Source organism: Colius striatus, chromosome 2 (genome assembly GCF_028858725.1).
Source record: "Colius striatus isolate bColStr4 chromosome 2, bColStr4.1.hap1, whole genome shotgun sequence".
NCBI classification, from domain to species: Eukaryota; Metazoa; Chordata; class Aves; order Coliiformes; family Coliidae; genus Colius; species Colius striatus.
Window position 1 is genome coordinate 3,449,518 of NC_084760.1, and position 20,032 is coordinate 3,469,549.

At 43.3% G+C, this 20,032-nt stretch overlaps 1 protein-coding gene across 1 annotated transcript in view; it reads left to right on the forward strand.

Annotated features, from left to right (window-relative positions):
* SIM1 (SIM bHLH transcription factor 1) overlaps positions 1-19,626 on the forward strand; it is a 42,739-nt gene extending 23,113 nt beyond the window's left edge. The window contains exons 9-11 of the mRNA XM_061991446.1: positions 5,725-5,890; positions 14,014-14,419; positions 18,896-19,626. Coding sequence (XP_061847430.1) covers positions 5,725-5,890; positions 14,014-14,419; positions 18,896-19,626 — 1,303 coding nt within the window. The remainder of the gene's footprint in view (positions 1-5,724; positions 5,891-14,013; positions 14,420-18,895) is intronic.
* Positions 19,627-20,032: the final 406 nt, after the last annotated feature.

Sequence of the window (20,032 nt, forward strand, 5' to 3'; positions counted from 1 at the left end):
CAGTTTCATGGTGAACTCCATCCACCTGCTCAGTTACCTTATTTGTGCAAGCTGTGTTTGACAAGAATTCAGATTTTGTGGTGCTCTGATACTCCCTTACTGTCGTTTTTTTGAGCCTATCTGCTTATGAGTCATTATCTCTTCCTCAGACTTTCCTTAGACAGGCTACTGCCAACATGTTTCATATTGTACCTTTTAGCAATGGTAGTAGGCAGAAAGTGTCTTCTGAAGTGTTGTGGTTTAGGCCCATCAGGGAACAAAAGACCACGATTAGCCTCGAGTACCAAAGAGGCTGAGGATTGCCAAAGGGCAGGGAGAGCTTAGTTGCCCCTTGAGGTTCAGGACAAAACAGAGCAGGCTGCTGGGCTTGGGGAAGGGAACAGAATAGCTTAATGCAACATCAACTAAAACATAACCTTAAACCCAAAACATAACCAAAATAAACCAACACAGAGTAGTACAACAATGAAGAGTCCGACCAGCCCTTTAAGTACACCTTCTCCCCACCCCTCCCCTCTTCCCTGGCTCAGAGCCCTGATCCTGGTGTTTTTACCTCCTCCCACCATGAACGGCCCAGGGGCGCAGGGAGTGGGGGTTTCAGTCAGTCTGCTCCCGATGGCTTCTGCCCTTTGTCCCTCCTCAGGACAGGTGGGCTCTGCACCCATCCTCCCTGCATGTCTGTGGGATATCTCACACACACACAGCCCTGCCCGGGCTGATCCCACGCGCATTCATCCCAAAGGCTGCAGCTCCTCTCTGCCTCTCGTGTGGGGCTGCTCTGGGCCCGCAGGCTCCAGCACGGCCTGTGCCATGGCCGTCTCCCCACACAGTCCCTCGCCCGTCCGGGCTCACTCACACGGAGCTGCTGGTACCTCTCGGCCCTGCCATGGCCCTGCATGGCTTGCAGGGGTACAGCTGCATTCTCGCCACGGCTTGCAGAGGGGTCTCTGGTCTGTTGCTTCTCCTTCCTTCGTCTCCTGGCTGAAGGGTCCGCATGGTCAGCTCCATCTTGTATCACTCTCACACCTCCTGCCAGCACTTCAAATTCCCGTCCCTAAATAGTGCTGGCAGAGGTGCCAGGTTGGCCCAGCCGGGCTGGAGGTGGGTGTGAACCCGGGAGTTGGGGGAGAGTCCACAAACCCTTTACCAAGTCTTCAGTGCAGCCCGCTCCCCCTGGTACCAAGCAAAAGCTGCTCCTTGCTAAACCAGGACATAAAGCTGAATTATGAGAACTCTTCACACAAGTGTTGCAGATCCAGCTGACCTCCAAGTCATGTGCAAACAAATTGGCTGCCTCTTTCAAATGTTTTTCTCTTCAGCCTCTTTGTCCCCCTCCATCTATGCAGCCCGCCACGGTTAAATCCCTTTAGTAAAGAATGCTTTGTGCTCAACTTTCAGATATTTTATTGCAGAGAATTGCAGTTGGTACTGCTATCAATCCTTGGTTTTTCATGATGTACTCTAGTACATCAAGAAGTGCTTTCAAAATTAGTCTCAAGCTTTATAGCGGGCATTGGAAGAACCAGAGACATGGCACAGAGTGGAAATACTCCTGGGAGTTAGATCTGAGAAGAAAATCAGATGCAAGAAGATTTTATGCTTTGTCTTCTGATTTGTTTTTGATTACAGCAAGGCATGATAATCCAAGTGCCTGTTACATTGACCATACTGGCCAGATTGCATATGGGGAGGAGGGACAAGATGGAGGGGAAATAATCCATTTTTGAAAGCATATGCTACCAAAAGCACATGCATCCAAGTTTTTTGAGGAGTCAAGAAGACTTAGAATTTCCATCCAACTGTGGAGAGACTGACTATTTCCCATCATGAAAAGGTGGAGGTCTTCAATGTGTTTCCCTTTGCAAAGAAGCATCACTTTGGTCTTGTCTGGATTCAGTTTGATCCATCTGTTCTTCATTTAAGAGCTAATTTCCTGTAGTCATTCTGATGTTTTATAGTGATGATAGTTGCATCAGAAAATGAGATAAATAGTAGATTGTCAGCAACATACTGTTAGCAATTGAACACATGCCACATCACTCTCTCTCTCAGCAGTCTCATGTAGATGTAGACTGCACGGATCCTCATGGGATCCTGAAGGTGAGGACCTTGGAAGAAGAAGCTTGTATCCACCACCTTTTTTTTTTTGAACTATGTGTAGAACACAAGATACTACTGTGTTGCTGGGACAGTGTAATAGTGTCTGAGTACAGGAATCTGGAGTCTACAGTTCCATGGTTGGTGTAAGTTTTACAAATTCCTTCAGGTAGTGGTCTGAATTTCCATCTCTAGTTTGTGTACCACGAGGAGCCCTGGTTCCTCTGGTCCTTTGCTCCACAGTGCATATGGATATGCTCAAACTATTTTCAGTTCTTGGTGGAACACCTTCTGCATCTGGCAGATAGACCACAGGACCCTTAACTTTTCTTATAATGAAAGAGTCAGGGGGAATGTGTATATGAGAATGAGACTGATGGATTTTTCAAGACTGCTGATAATATCTGAAGGAGTAAAATATAAAGATTACTTGACATCCTTTGTTTCTGATGTTTTGTATAACATGAGGATAATTTGGTAGGACTCAGTTATGGAGACTCATGCTTTATATGTCAAGTCAAGGTGTCTGGATGGAAATTCTGAGGGTAAATGTGGGAAAGATGACTGCTTTCAAAATGTATGCAGAGACCTACCTCTGTTACAGCCAGAATTTGAAGAAATGACCTCATTAAGAAGTAGCTTCGTGTTACAAATCATTAATTATACTTGATAGGTCTCTGTCTACTGTGAACTAGAAATGTTGTGGTCAATAGAGTTTCAGTGTCAGTGATTCTCCATCATCTATCAGCAGTCCTGGCTAACCAGGGAGGTTCTGGTGAACTGGATCTTGGCAAATGTGACCCTCATCTACAAGAGAAGCCAGAAGGAGGATCCTGGGAACTACAGCCTGACCTCGGTGCCAGGGAAGGTTATGGAGTAGATCATCCTGAGTGCCATCATGAGGCACATACAGCACAATCAAGGGTTCAGGCCCAGTTAACGTGGCTTTATGGAGGACAGGTCCTATTTGACCAATCTGATCTCCTTCTATGACAAGGTGATTTGCTCAGTGGCTGAGGGAAAGGCTGTGAATGTGATCTTCCTGGACTTCAGTAAGGTATTTGACACAGTCTCCCAGAGCATCCTCCTGGAGAAACTGGCTGCCCATGGCTTGGATGGACCTGCTCTGAGTGGAAAACTGGACAGCCAGGCCCTGAGAGTTGTAGTAAACAGAGATTAATCCAGTTGGCTGGTCACCAGTGATGTTCCTCAGGGCTCAGTGCTGGGACCTGTTCTGTTCAACACCTTTATCAATGATCTGGATGAAGAGATTGAGTGCACTCGCAGTAAATTTGCAGTTGGACGGGTGTGCAGACCTGCTTGAGGGCAGGAAGGCTCTTCAGAGGGACCTGGACAGGCTGGTGTGATGGGCTGAGGCCAGTTGTATGAGGTTCAACAAGACCAAGTGTCAGGTCCTGCACTTGGGCCACAGGCAACTCTACAAGTTTTGAGCAGAGTGGCTGGAAAGCTGGCAGAAAAGAACCTTGGGTTATTAATCAACAGCAGCTGAACATGAGCCAGCAGTGTGCCCAAGTAGCCAAGAAAGCCAAGGGCATCCTGGCCTGGATCAGAAATAGTGTGGCCGGCAGGGCCAAGGAAGTGATTGTCCCCCTGTACTCAGCACTGGTGAGGCTGCACCTTGAATACTGCATTGAGTTCTGGGCCCCTCACTACAGGAAGGACATTGAGGTGCTGGAGTGTGTCCAGAGATGGGCAACAAAGCTGGTGAAGGGTCTGGAGAACAAGTGTGATGAGGAGTGGCTGAGGGAGCTGGGGGATGTTCAGCCTGGAGAAGAGGAGGCTGAGAGGACACATGGTCACTCTCTACAGCTGCCTGAAGGGGACTTGTAGTAAGGTGGGGGTCAATCTCTTCTCTCTAGTAACGAATGATAGGACACAAGAAAATGAGCTCTAGTTGCACCAGGGGAGGTTTAGGTTGGACATTGGGAAGAACTTTTTCACCCAGAGGGTTATGAAGCATTGGAAGGGGCTGCCCAGGGAGCTGGTGGAGTCACCATCCCTGGAGATATTCAACAGACACACAGATGAGGTGCTGAGGGACATGGTTTAGTTCAGTTATGGGCCTGGCAGTGTGAGGTTGGGCTTGAGTATCTTAAAGATCTTTTCCAACCGTAATGATTCTATGATTTGTGTATACATGGGTATGTATACATATTGTCTATACTGACAAAAAGTCTAAGCCTCATCCACAAATTGGTTGTCTATCAGGTGAAAAAAATTTTAGAGTAGAACTGGCATGAATGCATTTGTCTGTTGTGTAGGTTTATCTGTGGCTGTTTGAAGATTCATCCTATTTCTTTTCTGTCAGTGATTTACCAGGTTTATCCTTCTGCCCTCAACTTTTACCTGAAAGCATTTCAGTGTACTAAGCTATGATATGCTCAGATTGTGGTGTCAGTCCTTTCCAAAAAGTGTTAGATTGTCATGGATTACAGAGCAAGATATTATTGCTAAACTTGGGTGAACAATTCATTATTAAGATAATTAATTGAGGATGAGTCTTTAGGTTTAGGTGGAGCATGGGGTAATGTGTGAGTGAATATGTTGCCTCTTTGGCTGCATAAGAGAAGCACAATTCTTCTCTTGCTTTCCTACTTCTCTGCTGATTAACTCAAAGAAGATAAAAGCCCTCAATCATTCCTCTTTTTCTCCAGGTAGGTAGGTCAGGAAGAAACTGTTGCTTTGCTCTCTTTTAATAAATCATTGTCAGAATAGGTTCCGTATGACTACATGAAAGCTGGAGAGCTCATTTCTTACTCCCCCGGGTATCAGCAGACATGCAGATGTGTGCAGAGGGATGCAGTCCAATGCATATGCCCTGGTTATGCTTAGTAAGACATTGTGAATAATGCCAGTCTTCCTTACTTTTATGTATCCATTAGAAAGTTTGAAGAAGCTAACACTAAACTTCACAAACTGCTGTCACATCTAGCTCCCCATGGAAAACCTCTAGGATTTTGTGAGATGGGGACAGATGATTTAAATCAGATTATTTATTTCTTTAGCTCTGGTAAACTTTCAGTAGAAGACATTTTGAAGGGAAGGAATAAACACTCCTGAGACTCCCAAAAAGAAGGAAAAGAAGAATCAATGTTTTGCACCAGTTGCTTGAAACCTTGTAAAGAGTGAAAAAGAGAACCTTAATGATGAAGCATTTTCCATCAAAAATAAATCAGTTTGTTCAGTTTATTTAGTCATCTGTGTAGGCTATCGTGTGCACCCCCCACACATGTGGTAAGTCTGTGGGTCTACAGTTAAAAGAGTTTTGAGGAAAATGTATCCTATTTATTGTTTAGCTGTGAGCCCAATGTAGAGCTGGAATACAAATCTTCGAAACTTCCATCCCATTGCTTTTTATTACTGAAGAAAACAGATCAGGATGAGAACAGTTGGATGCAAAAAACAATCATATTTTCAGTATAAAAATAGTGTTACTGTTCAGTAAGCTCTGCTGCTTAAAAGTATAAGGGGGATATACTGGCTTGCCCTGGATGCTTTTTATTCTTTTTCCTTAAAAATATCTTTTGCTTCCACCCCCTACTAAGAAGGAATGTTTCCTGTTAAGATATGAAGTGAGTTTGTTCTTCACTTTTGCCTTTTATATAGGGATACTGAATATAAAGGACTACAGCTCTCCTTGGATCAGGTCACTGCTACCAAGCCTGCGTTCTCATACACAAACTCGACTCCGACCATAACGGATAATAGGAAGGGAAGCAAATCTCGCCTCTCGAGCTCAAAGTCAAAATCAAGGACATCACCATACCCACAGGTAGCTGTCTTTGAAAAACACAATTACATCTTTTATGCATATCTTGATTTTGACTGCTGTTTTACACCAGAAATTAGAAGGAGTCAGAGAACATGTTACTGAAAGGGAATAAAGGACGACAGTTATAAGATCTTGAGGTGGGAATATGTTTATTTAAACTGTTTTTAAAAGCTGGGAACGTTTGTGTTTTAGCATGTGTTTATGGTGATGATGATGTTTATCATCATAAACAACGAGTGCAGGGCTCAGAGTTAATGAGGGGTGGACAGAAGGACAGGTTGGCTTTTGAAATACTTGCTCTGAGAAGACTGTGAGTTTTGACATTTGAGAAAGCTTGCTTTTTCTTACTTTTTACCTATTCCAGTATCTCTAGAAAGATGGCAGATGTCTGACTGCAGTTTAATACTGAAATCTTAGGAGGAAAGCAACAAGGTAACTTACTGAACTGAGACAAGAAAGTTTTGTGTGAAGTTTGAAAGGGAGAGAGTGCTAAGAGGTGGCCATTGACGTCAGTAGACCTTAATTTCCCGGATTTTTGGGCTTACATATGTAAGGAACACATCCCTGCTATGAAAATGGACCAGACTTGATTGGGTCTCTGAACAGTAGCTTACCTAATACATTTACACAAGTGATTTCTACAGACAAGGCAGCAACACTTGCATACTTACATTGTCAAGCCTTCAGCCCAACTAAATTTGTCAAAATAACCATTGAGTTTACTAAATAATGATGCAGATCTTATTGCTTTATGCTACCACACAGTGGATATAAATGTATGCATTCATGGTGTCACATTGAAGAGCTTTGTGTTTTTGAAAAGCCCAGGTCAATATTTAACTGATAATAACCTTGACAACTACAGTTTCTCTGCAGGCACTTTTCCTAAACTGACCCCAAGTTTCTGCATCACTTCCTTGTTTTCTTTCTTTTTCTCCTCAAAAATATTAAGTATAACAATTTCAGTTGAATGACATCTGCTTTTGGCACAGGGAATATTTAACTGAGTGCCTAGTTATGAACTTCATTTTAAGAATATTATTTTGCCAGAAGTTGTTGTGACTCTTGTTTTTAACCCTTTGTTGAGACACATTTCTGTGGCTTGTTAAAGGAGAGGCTCGCTCTTGAATTTACTACACCAAACAGTCATAATAAAATTGCTTAAAGAATCAGGAAAGATACCTGCCATTAATTCTAAATTAGATTTTGAAGATATCTTTGTTTTGCTGAAATTACCCTTCATTTCCTCCTGCACAGTCCTTTCAGAAGTCCTCCCTTGAAAGCATGACTTTCATTAGCACCTCCTTATTATCTCTGCCACCAGAAAACACCCTCAACTAGCAAGGCAGCATTGAGACTGTTGGTTTATCAGGCACTGTTGTCTGAAAGTTCAGGATGCTTAGTCTCTCGTTTTATTTTGCATCTGCATTACCACCTGCCTGGTAGTAAAGTCAAAGTTTTCATCATTCAAAATGAAGCAGCAGTGCTAGTTGCCAATAGCTTGAAAAATGGCCATACCGTTCATTGCAGCACATCACAACAAGCAACGCTGGCAGTTTGGCCTTGCATCTCTCTCATCCTTCTCCACTACTGAATAAACTGTTGAAAGACTAATAAAAGCTGTTGTGAAGAACATGCAGCAGGTGGTATGGCCTGTGTTCCTCAGTCTCCAGCCCATGTAATTTGTCAGTCAGTTGTGGGGAAGTAGAGGGACTCAAAAGCCATGGCTGAAAAGTGAGGTCATGAGGTTTGGTTTACACATGAGCCTGGGTTTTGGTAGAGAAAGGAAGTAGGAAGTTTATTAGTGAAATAATAGCAATGAGTAAAGTCTTTCTTAAAGTTAAGAGCACCTAGAAGATTTTAAATGTACACACTTTCTTTCCTTTTTCTTTTTTTTCCTGCCTTTTTCCCCCTCCCTTTTCCTCTTGCTGTTTACTTTGCTTCACTCTTGAAAAGGGAGCTGTATGCTTTATTGGGTGATGAGTGAGAATCCTCTCCCTTGACAGCTGTGTGCCTCTAGGATAGCTTCATGAGATGGGAACTGTATGAAAACTGTGTTAATAAATTTCAGATGAATGTTTACTGCTGTTTCACCTTTTGGCCACCTAAGACAGCCTTCATGGGTTTTTTTTTTCCTCAAACCTTATGCAAAAGCAGACGCAGTGTAATGTGATGCTTGTAGACTCTTTAAGCAACAACTGAGTTCATTGGATTGGAGGCATTGCTCAGCATCTGATTAACACTGACTGGTGTTAGTACAGTGGGCTAATGGGTTCTGTGGAACCAGCCCCAGGCAGGGAAAGAGCAAGCAGAGAGAAAAGCAACTCAAAATACATGATACAGCTGTAGGATTTGTCCAGATACTTTGAACAGTGCTCTTCTAGTCCTGTCCTACCAGAGAGGTGGAGAGACAAAAGAGGAGGTGAAAAAACTGGGAGAGACAAAGACTTAATAGAGATTTGCCTGTAGTCTTCCCCCATAAGGGAGAAGTGTGAGAGGCTCCCAAAATCTAGTGCTGGACCTCATTTCTTTTGTGTTCCCAAAAGCTAGCCCTGGACCTCATTTATTCTGTACACAGGAAATAGCAACAAGATTGGAGAAACATTTTAATTGTGATCATCTGAACAACTGCTTTGGAGTTTAATCTCCCATTAATGGTGATTACTTAAAGGAAACATTCAAAAATTGGCTGTTGTCTGCCTCTAATGTAAAGGTTTTATGATCAGATCTGGATAAATGTTTATTGCCTCATATCTCATTTCTTGGATAAAGATGTTATATATATAAACCAAGCACATGCATACAAGTAAGGATGTACCCAAGAGCTGTTGGATGGAGGCTTTGGTGCATCTTATACCATGCATGAATTTTTGGAAGTAGGAGCCTTCTCTAGTAGATGTATCTTCATACACCTGATTTTTGGAGGTAAATTGATTTTATAACTCTTTTAAATAGATAATCTGGATTAATTCTTGAATCTGCCTCTATTTGGGCGTAACACCCAATGGAATGAAGATAACAGAATCAGCCTGAATTCTAGACAGTCTTGTTTGTTTGCTTGTTTGTTTTAATTTCCTTCTGTAGCCTAGGGCTTTCACAGCTTCCAGTATATCCAAAAGCAAAGCAAACCCTTCTTTTGATAGCAAACATAACTCCTGATATGGTGAAGAGTCACCAGCAGTGGGGGTTATTTTAATGGACATGCTGTATTTCTTTAATCTAAGCCTTTCACCATCTGTTCTGCCTATAATAGTGAATGCAAAAAAGAACATATTTTACATTTCAGGATTACATTAGTAAAAAGTAAGATAAAAGTGATTTAAAAGCATTCATATGTTCCTAGTACAATGCAGCCTACATCTGTGATATTTTTTTTTCTCATGGTCAAGGCACAAATCAAGAGGAAAGCTGCTAACGCTGATGTAGTGAAAGTTTTTCATGGAAAAGAGGACTCTGAGAGGGTTTCAATAGATGTTTAATGTTTATAATGACAAAAACCTTTGTAGGCTGCCAGAAAATTAGATATTTACAGCACCTATGGTTTGAACACCTGGCACCATGTGTGGAGCAGGCTGATGTTGCCACTTACAACAGGACAAGCGCTCAGACACCTGTAGATATGGGAGGTCAGGCAAAAGAAAATCACCCCAGAAAAGTTGTCTACTGGCCTAACACCCTTTTTAAAAGCTTTTGTAAAGTAAGCTTTTCTTGGACATGGAATTTATATTTTCCTATTTCCTTGTCCCTTCAGCCTTCATTAAGCTTTTCTTGGAGTGATAACAGCATCAGTGATGGCCTATATCCCTCTTGTATATCAGCATTAATCCTGCTGGTTTGCTCTCACTGGATTAGCAGTCTGGAAGTCGTTTCCAGCATCCTGAGGTGACAATTCAGTTTCCAGGAGCTAGCTGGAGGATCATTTATTTATTGTTGTTGTTTATTCCAGAAGACAATTCAGAAATCACCTGAAGGGATTTCAGATGCTGTCTGTCTGAGGCTCTTTATCATGTTCATAGAATTGTAGGATGGTAGGGGTTGGAAGGGATCTTTAGAGATCATCCAGTCCAAGTCCCCTGCAGAAGCAGGGTCACCTAGATCAGGTCACACAGGAACATGTCCAGGTGGGTCTTGAAGACCTCCAAGGAAGGAGCCTCCACACCCTCCCTGGGCAGCCTGGGCCAGGGCTCCCTCACTCAAACACTGAAACAGTTTTTTCTTATGTTTAATGGAAGTTTTTGTGTTCCAGCTTCATCCCATCACCCCTTGTCCATTTGCTAGCTACTATAGAAAAAAGGGATGCCCCAGCCTCCTGACACCCACCCTTTAGATATTTGTCAATATTAATGAGATCCCCCCTCAGTCTTCTCTTTTCTAGACTAAACAGCCCCTTTAACTTCTCTCTGCTGATTAAACTTTGTTAAAAAAACCCTGAAATTATAATTTCTGCCTGATAGAAATCAGAAGGCAGAGATTAGCAGAAAGGAAAACATTTCTGGTGGAGGCAGGACTGGAATTGAGGAAAAAGATCATAAATTTTAATTTACTGTAATTTTTGTTACATCTGATCCCATTTTCTATAATCTTTCATCATTTGACACATGGGAGCGTAATTCTGGCCTGAGAGATAGTGTTTCCACTCCTGTTTCAGTGAAGCAGTATCTTTGATCACTCTGTCATTTCTCCCCCTCATCAACATGTCACACAGGCCTGTATTTGGAGTCTCCACCTGTTAACCTCAGATTCCCAGGAGAGGCAGTGATAGCACTGCAGTGGCAGAGGCAGCCTGACAGCGCCATATAGTGATGTGATTAGCTTTGAAGGAAATAAGACATATTTTTGGCCTATGCCTGCTTATTTTGTACCTTAAGAGTAAGCAGTCATATCAAACCTTGGGAGGCAATGTGGTCCACAAGCAAATCACTGTGTCTGTGGCCTAGCTGCTGCTACAGGTCAGATCTCAAATAATCATCATTCACATCAGGTACAAAGAATATGCATGAGGTATTGTTGGGCTTGACTATGTGGTTATATGACATTACATGGTGCACATCTGATATACTAAACATGTCTACATTGAAATCATACAATCACAGAATGGTAGGGTTGGAAGGGACCTTTATTGATCATCCAGTCCAACCCCCCTGCAGAAGCAGGGTCACCTAGATCAGGTCACACAGGAACGTGTCCAGGAGGGTCTTGAAGACCTCCAAGGAAGGAGCCTCCACAGCTTCCCTTTCTTTAATAAAAGTACATGTGCAATTGAATACTTTGTGCTTAGGTTCAAGGTAAAAAACCAATTACAAATTGAGTGAATTTTTGGTTAAATGGAGAAATTCCCTTAAAGAGAAGATATGTTGGACCCTGAGGTGTCCTTAGAGAACTAACAGAAGAATATCTATTAGAGCTAAATGAAACAAAGACTTTTCAGGTTGAAAGAATGTCTGGCATTTATTGTCACAATTGTTATTTATCATTTAATTATCATAACAATTTTTATAATAATGATCATTTATTATAATATTTGTATCCAGTGACAGGACAAGGGGTGATGGGATGAAGCTGGAACACAAACAATTCCATTGAAACATAAGGAAAAACTGTTTCAGTGTTTCAGTGAGTGAGCCCTGGCCCAGGCTGCCCAGGGAGGGTGTGGAGTCTCCTTCCTTGGAGGTCTTCAAGACCCACCTGGACATGTTCCTGTGTGACCTGATCTAGGTGACCCTGCTTCTGCAGGGGGGTTGGACTGGATGATCTCTAAAGATCCCTTCCAACCCTACCATTCTATGATTCTATGATAACAAATTGTCAAAAAAATGTATTTCATTATAATATTTCTTGAAATTAATTTGTCTTTTCCTCCTCATGAAATGTGTGCGTGCTGTAAGCTTTGTGTTTAACAAGAAAAGTAATGAATTTTAAACATTTTTATACTTGGATTTGTGCTTATCTTATATTTCATAGAATCACAGAATGGTAGGGTTGGAAGGGACCTTTAGAGATCATCTAGTCCAACTCCCCTGCAAAAAATCTACTTTATAAAAGTAAAGTCCAAAAAGAACACTCAAAACACTTTTAAAGCTAAGAACAGGTACAAAAGTAGTTTACCTTTTGTGGGTTTCCATTTTAACTGAAATTTAATAGCCAAAATCTTGCTAATAATTTCTAAGTTTTTAATTGGAAGCTTATTTTTATCTATTTTTTTCCCCAAAATTATACAATAATTCCATTGGTATTTGTGAAAACATCTTTGTGACTGAGTAGTTTGAAGACACTATATCTGAAAAGATAACAGAAGATACCTCCTTCCTTGGAGGCCTTCAAGACCTGCCTGGACATGTTCCTATGCAACCTGATCTAGGTGAACCTGCTTCTGCAGGGGGGTTGGACTGGATGATCTCTAAAGGTCCTTTCCAACCCTACCATTCTGTGATTCTATGATCTAGTTGGTCACATCACACTGCGATGGCTGAGTAAAGCTCCTAGTTAACGTCTGCTGAATCACTGGCAGTTAAAAGAACACTTGTGGCTCTGTAACTATCTTATCTCCATGCAAAATCAGGTTTATCCTTTCATCTCTAAAACCTTGCAATGAATATGCTGGTACTAACTTGCTGACCTCTTCCATATATACTGGTAGGCTTTTTGCCTACAGCTGTTCCTCTGACAACTACTAATAAGATTTAATCAAACTCCTCAAAGCCATGACCCTTTCTTTCTTTCCTTGAAATAATCTATCATGTTAACAAACAGTATCCACAAACATAAACTGGAGCACTGAAGGAATACCCAATTAAATGCCAAAACCTCTACTGATGTTGCACAGATGGTTTAAGTTTCTCTGAGTCAAACATCTGGTCAGTACTTTCGATTGGTAAGTGCATAAAACCTTGATCCTGGCTGATAATGAGGAGTTTCGTAGCAACTCAATGTAATGAAAAGGAAGGTAAGCTTATGTTTTCAGGAGAGAGGCCTAATGCCTATTAAAACAAAAGGCAGAGTGGGCATCTGGAGGGTGAGTGATGGAATGGGAGAATTCCAAGGTTTCATGTTCTAATACATTGATTTGTGACATGACTCTGCAGCACTGAAGAGGTGAGCTTGTACAGCTTTGGTCTCATCCCAACCCATAATCGTGGGTGAAATTGATTTAAAGATATTCCATGAAGCTCGACAGTTCCAATAAATAAAAAGATTTGAGAATGAGATAGCCAAATCCTCTGAGGTTTAATAAGCATTCTTTCTGTCTTTTCTTTTTCTTTCTGAAAAAAAGTGCCTAAAAGTTTGAAGCATACATTCTGAGTATCTGGAAATCTGTGACATTTATCTTACTTCTCTCTAAACAAATGCCCATGCTCCTATTCTGCCTGCTTTTCTAACAGCCTGATAGTTGCTGCTTCTGTGTTGGGACGGCCTCCTTTAGCAAGGGTGCCAAATTCCCACTCTGCTTTGACTAGCTATCACCTTTTCTGGCAAAAGTTGTCCAGATTTTCCTTGTTCCCATGCTGCAACAGATCTGTGACTTTTAGCTTCCTACTGATCTGCCATCACTTTGGAGGTTTACTCTGTAGTGGTGTTAGCAGTCCCAGGATCTGCAGGAAGCTTTCTTTTCCTTACTAATAGGAGTAAAGAAGTTCAAAGATACCACTCCAGGTAAGTAAAACAAATCCAACAACAAACAAAATTTGAGGAAAAGAGAGGGAACTCTTAGAAAGACATGTTGAAATACACTCAGTTTCAGTTTGATGTGTGAGAATCCACTGGGAGAGGTGTTATTTAGGTCCCTTTTGAAAGAGTTTTGCTGAGGAGCACTGGAGCACCATTGCTTTCTAAGCAACAGGAAAAACTTGGATGTATTAAAACAATATGGAATGGCAACATTGATATTACTGTGCCTAGCAAAAGACATGGGTATGTTTTAGACTTTCATGAGGTCTGTGGTGTTATCCATGAGCTCATTAGTGTTGTACAGGAAAGGACTAGGAGTCCAGTCAGAACGTGCAGACCTGTGGGTACGCTCACACAGGACACCCTGTCACATACATATATATGTACATACTCAATGCAGCTACTTGGAGATTTCACCCAGGCACAGTAACTCACCCACTGCTTCTCCTGTTTTGCAGTATTCTGGGTTTCACACCGAGAGATCCGAGTCTGACCACGAGAGCCAGTGGGGTGGGAGCCCCCTGACCGATACAGCTTCTCCCCAGTTACTGGAGCCTGTGGACAGACCGAGCTCGCAGCACCACGATGTCTCCTGTGCCTACAGACAGTACTCAGACCGCAGTGCTCTCTGCTATGGTTTTGCACTTGACCACTCCAGGCTGGCTGATGACAGGCACTTCCACACTCAGGCCTGTGAAGGAGGCAGATGTGAAGCTGGTCGTTATTTCCTCGGCACGCCGCAGCAGGGAAGGGAGAGCTGGTGGGGTTCTCGTTCAGCATTGCCTCTGACTAAGTCGTCCCCTGAGAGCAGAGAAGTGTATGAAAACAGTATGCCCCACATAACATCAGTGCACAGGATTCATGGTAAGAAATGACAAGGGTTTGCAGAAGTGGCACCATCTCAGATAAAGCAACGTGTCACAAACATGCAGTTGATGATGTGGGAGACAGAAAACAAGAGAGACTCTGGATGTATGTCCTTGTCTCAAAGATGGCAGCTATGGAGATAAGGAGTACTTAACATTCAGGTTGAATTTGGTGGTCTGGCTTATGCTCAGCAAGATATAGTTTTGTTGTATGTTTTTTAATCTGTGAAATTGAGGTGGAAACGTCTGACTGGTGAGGTTTTAAGAGTGATCTTAAATTACACATTTGATAGAACTGTGTTATTTATTTGGCTTGAGGTCAAACTACATTGGATGGAATATATTTAGCAAAAAGTCAAAGCTAGATCCAAGCTAAATATTAAGAAGATCTTTAAAGCCCTTGGAGAAATTCTTTTCCAAATGATTATTTTTCTCCTCTGCACTGGTTATTGCTAGATTCTGTAAGGTTTGCTGTTTATTTTAGTTTAAAATTGGCAATTCAAATGAACAATTGCTTTTGGTTTCAGACATTTATTCCCAGCTATAATTTTTAGCCAATTTGAATCTCCCCATCAGTGCCAAGCCTGAAGCCTTGCTTGGTGTTTGGCAAGTTGCAAACTCAGTTACATTAGCCCATCTTCAGAGGCTGAAGCTAATAAAAAAATCACAAAGGCTGATCTTGGATTAGAAAAATCCAAAGGTCCTTGGATTTAAAGAGTAGGCTGAGGGTTGAAAGACTGCAAGTGGCTCAAAAGTCAGAGTGCAGGGTTGTAAGGATAGATGCAGTACAAAAAAAAAAGCTTTTCTACTAAAATAATCTGTCAAAATGCAGACTGTAACTAAAGAGCTCATGAAAACTGACTATGCTAGTACTGTTCCATTCATTTACAGAATGAGGCTTTGGAAATCAAAACTCCCTATACGATTTTGCTCCAATCTGAGGAAAACTATCAACAAGGACAAGGGCAGAGTCCTGCAGCTGGGAAGGAACAATCCCATGCACCAGCACAGGCTGGGGATTGACCTGCTGAAGAGCAGCTCTGCAGAGACAGATCTGGGAGTCCTGGTTGATAATAAACTGACCATGAGCCAGCAATGTGCCCTCGTGGCCAAGAAGCCAATGGCAGCCTGGGATGCATCAAGAAGAGTGTGGGCAGCAGGTCAAGGGAGGTTCTTCTCCCCCTCTGCTCTGCCCTGGTGAGGCCTCATCTGGAGTCTTGTGTCCAGTTCTGGGCACAGAACTGGACAGAGAACTTCTGGAGAGAGTCCAGCACAGGGCCATGAAGATGATCAGGGGACTGGAGCATCTTCCTGATGAGGAAAGGCTGCAGGACCTGGGGTTGTTTAGTCTGGAGAAGAGGAGACTGATGGGGGATCTTATTAACATTTACAGATATCTAAATGATGGGTGTCAGGAAGTTGGGACATCCCTCTTTTCTATAGTATCTAGCAACAGGACAAGGGGTGATGGGATGAAGCTGGATCACAAACAGTTCCACTTAAATATGTCAGTGTTTCAGTGAGGGAGCCCTGGCCCAGGCTGCCCAGGGAGGGTGTGGAGGCTCCTTCTCTGGAGGTTTTCAAAAGCCATCTGGACATGTTCCTATGTGACCTGATCTAGGTGACCCTGCTTCTGCAGGAGGGTTGGACTAGATTAGTTTAGATTTTAGTTTGTTCCTTGGTTTTTCTGTAATTACAGTTGCTGCAGTTATTCTCTTTATTGTATCAAAGCTGATGTGTTTCAGTATGTCTTCAGTCTGTGTGTAGCTTTGCGAGTAAAACCTGATGTGTTGGTCTTTACTGAGGAGAGGAAAAGCTCAACTTGCCATGTAAATGTGTCATTTTCATTTAGCTTTGGGAGCTTTCAAACCTTGGCCTTTCACAGATGAAACTCTTTGACAATATGATGTGAACATTGCTGTCAGAGCAGTTCCATTGGGCAGAAAATATTTTTCTTCCTTTTCACAGAATCACAGAATGGTAGGGTTGGAAGGGACCTTTAGAGATCATCCAGTCCAACCCCCTTGCAGAAGCAGGGTCACCTAGATCAGGTCACACAGGAACGTGTCCAGGTGGGTCTTGAAGACCTCCAAGGAAGGAGCCTCCACACCCTCCCTGGGCAGCCTGGGCCAGGGCTCCTTCACTGAAACACTGACACAGTTTTTCTTATGTTTCAATGGAACTTTTTGTGTTCCAGCTTCATCCCATCACCCCTTGTCCTGTTACTAGATACCATATAAAAAAGTGTTGCCCCAGTCTCCTCACACTCACCAATTAGATATTTGTAACTATTAATGAGATCTCCCCTCAGTCTCCTCTCCTCCAGACTAAACAGCCCCAGGTCCCACAGCCTTTCCTCATATGAAAGATGCTCCAGTCCCCTGATCATCTTGGTGGCCCTGTGCTGGCCTCTCTCCAGCACTTCCCTGTCCCTCTTGAGCTGAGGAGCCCAGAACTGGACACAGGACTCCAGATGAGGCCTCAGCAGGGCAGAGCAGAGGGGGAGCAGAACCTCCCTTGACCTGCTGCCCACACTCTTCTTGATGCATCCCAGGCTGCCATTGGCTTCTTGGCCACGAGGGCACATTGCTGGCTCATGGTCAGTTTATTATCAACCAGCACTCCCAGGTCTCTCTGCAGAGCTGCTCTCCAGCAGGTCACCCCCAGCCTGTGCTGGTGCATGGGGTTGTTCCTCCCCAGCTGCAGGACTCTGCCCTTGTCCTTGTAGAACCTCAGGAGGTTCCTCTGTGCCCAACTCTGTAGCCGGTCGAGATCCCGCTGAATGGCAGCACAGCCTCTGGGGAATCAGCCAGTGCTCCCAGTTTGGTGCCAGCAGGGAACTTGCTGAGGGTACACTGTGTCCCCTCATCCAGGTGGTTGATGAAGATGTTGAACAAGACTGGCCCCAGAACCCATCCCTGTGGAACTCCACTGGCTACAGGCCTACAACTGGATTCTGTGCCTTTGATCACCAATCTGTTCCTTTTTCTGTTTTCTGGTGGTTCTGGCATGGAATCACCTTACAATAACAACGTTAGCTCACCAGTATGGCCTGAGCTGGATATTGCATTTCTGATCGCACTCATGAAGTCTGGGACACTGTTCATAGAGCCTGTGCAGTGAGACAAACTGAGCAAATGGTTTCGAGCTGTGGTGTGCCATGGTGTGCCAGATGCACTGTGTGCTCTGGTGGCTGGAGCTCCCTTCTGCCTCCTGGCTCTGGCATTTTGGGGGTCCAGATCTTAAGAGGATGTGAAAGACAAATATATACTCATAAGATACACCCCAGTGCAGTACTTCCACTGACAGGTGGCAGGATATGTTGATCATAACATCCCACCACTGATCTTCATCACGAGCTCTGCACCACAGAGGTAGTGCTCTGCCACTCAAACATACCTGTGTGCATTGACTCAACATAGAGCAGGGGGAACCAATTGTGCTAATCCTTTGAGGAGTCCTGTCAACCAATCCAAAAGGCCTCATCCCCAAAGAGGACTTTGCAAGTGCTGAGACAAAGGCATCATTAAGCAATTTGTTGGGTATGTGCCCTCCTATAGGCACATATCTCAGCAAATCCATCGAGCCCTTTACTATAGCGTGGTCTTAGTTGGCTGTTCAGGTTTGGGTGTCACTCACTCTATTCCTAGTGAGGACTGACAGCTAAATAGTATCCTTTCAGCTAAATGCAAGCTGAACATCTTCTCTGATATCTCTGTGAGCCTTATTTTTTAAGGAGAGGTAAGAATATAGTTATATTTTCCCATTCTAAAAGGTTTCTACACCAGATTTTTGTATGCTGGGATATTACACCACAATTTTACAATGACTCTGTCTACCTGCTATGGTTTCTTAGGCTTCTAAAGAACTGCTTCATTACTTGTGTTTGTTTGCTATTGTGTAAGCTGTGTAAAGTCTCTAGGGCCACAAACTATTCCACAAGTCTGTCTCTATGTTTTAGCTCCTCAAAAGGCCTAAGAGGATGTGCTGGAATGGAATGATGTGCATTGGTCACTCTCTTTTTCTTTTCACCAGGGTCTCAATTCACTCAGCAGAATGGTGGTGAGGGGTCAGGGGCCCATACATTAATGTTCAGGACTCTGTGACATGCCCTTTGGTACCCTGCAAGGACTCTTGCTGCTTCAGGAGACACGAAGTTCCTATAGAGTTGGTGCCATGCCTACTGGGCCTATACAGATGCTTAATTACCCTGGAGTGCCTTAAGTGGCACTGGATGTCTCTGTTGAGGTGTTTTACATCTCATATTTGTCTAGTTTCAGCTGTATTAGTTGTTCCATGTGCAGACACTTGAAACTAGAGGTTTTCATTGAAAAGCAAGGAGTCTACCATGTTATATTTAATGACTGCTACAAGTCATTTGCCTCTCTTGGTTTCCTGTCTGTAAAATAAGGTTCAGAGTACTTGTTCTTGCCTCCTTCAACCTCAATGCTTGTCCTCTTTCTCTGTTTCCTAGGGAGAGGACACTGGGACGAGGACAGCGTCGTTAGCTCACCCGATCCTGGCTCTGCCAGTGAATCAGGCGACCGATACCGTACCGAACAGTATCAGAGCAGTCCACACGAGCCCAGCAAAATTGAAACTCTCATAAGAGCCACCCAGCAAATGATTAAAGAGGAAGAAAACAGACTACAGCTGCGGAAAACGACCCCTGATCCACTGGTCTCCATTAATGGCACAGGGAAGAAGCATGCTATCTGTTTTGCAAACTACCCTCAGCAACAGTTGGCAGGGGATGTCTGCCGTGTCCCAACAGTTGCCAACACTCCTCCCTGTGAACACATCCAGCAACGGGATGGAAAGATTATGAGCCCACATGAAAATGACTATGACAACAGCCCCACGACGCTGTCTAGGATAAGCAGCCCCAATTCTGACCGAATATCAAAGTCTAGTTTGGTACTAGCTAAAGACTACCTGCATTCAGACATGTCCCCTCACCAAACCCCAGGGGACCACCCAGCAGCCTCTCCAAATTATTACAGCTCCCACAGGCAGTACTTTGATAAGCATGCTTACACATTAACTGGATATGCCCTGGAGCATCTATATGACACTGAAACCATTAGAAACTATTCGCTAGGCTGTAACGGATCACACTTTGATGTGACTTCTCACTTAAGGATGCAGCAAGATCCAGCACAAGGACACAAGGGAACATCTGTTATAATAACCAATGGAAGCTGACACTTTTTTTTTTTTTCTAAAAACTTTTGTGCTTTAAAAGGAAAATACCATTTGAGATCTAATTGGAAGATATTCTGTGTTTTCATGCCCTTGTCGTTACCAGCGTTTGATATACCACAGTGCACTAGGAAGGGATAACCTAAGGTTTGGGGAGATAAGTTAGTTACCACACATTACTTTTAAAACCTCAAAAATGCACTGGCATGCAGGGTTAGAATGATTGGAGCTAAAAGCTGGTGCTGTGCAAGGTGGGAAGGATGGAAGAGGTCTGGACAGGGAGTGCTTGGGGTAGGCTGACAGCGCAATTCATGCACGTTGTGTAAGAGGTGGTGGTTTAGAAATGCTGCCAGGGACAGACCTCCTGAACTACACACGCCCCACAGGTCCCAGCAACAAAACTGTTATG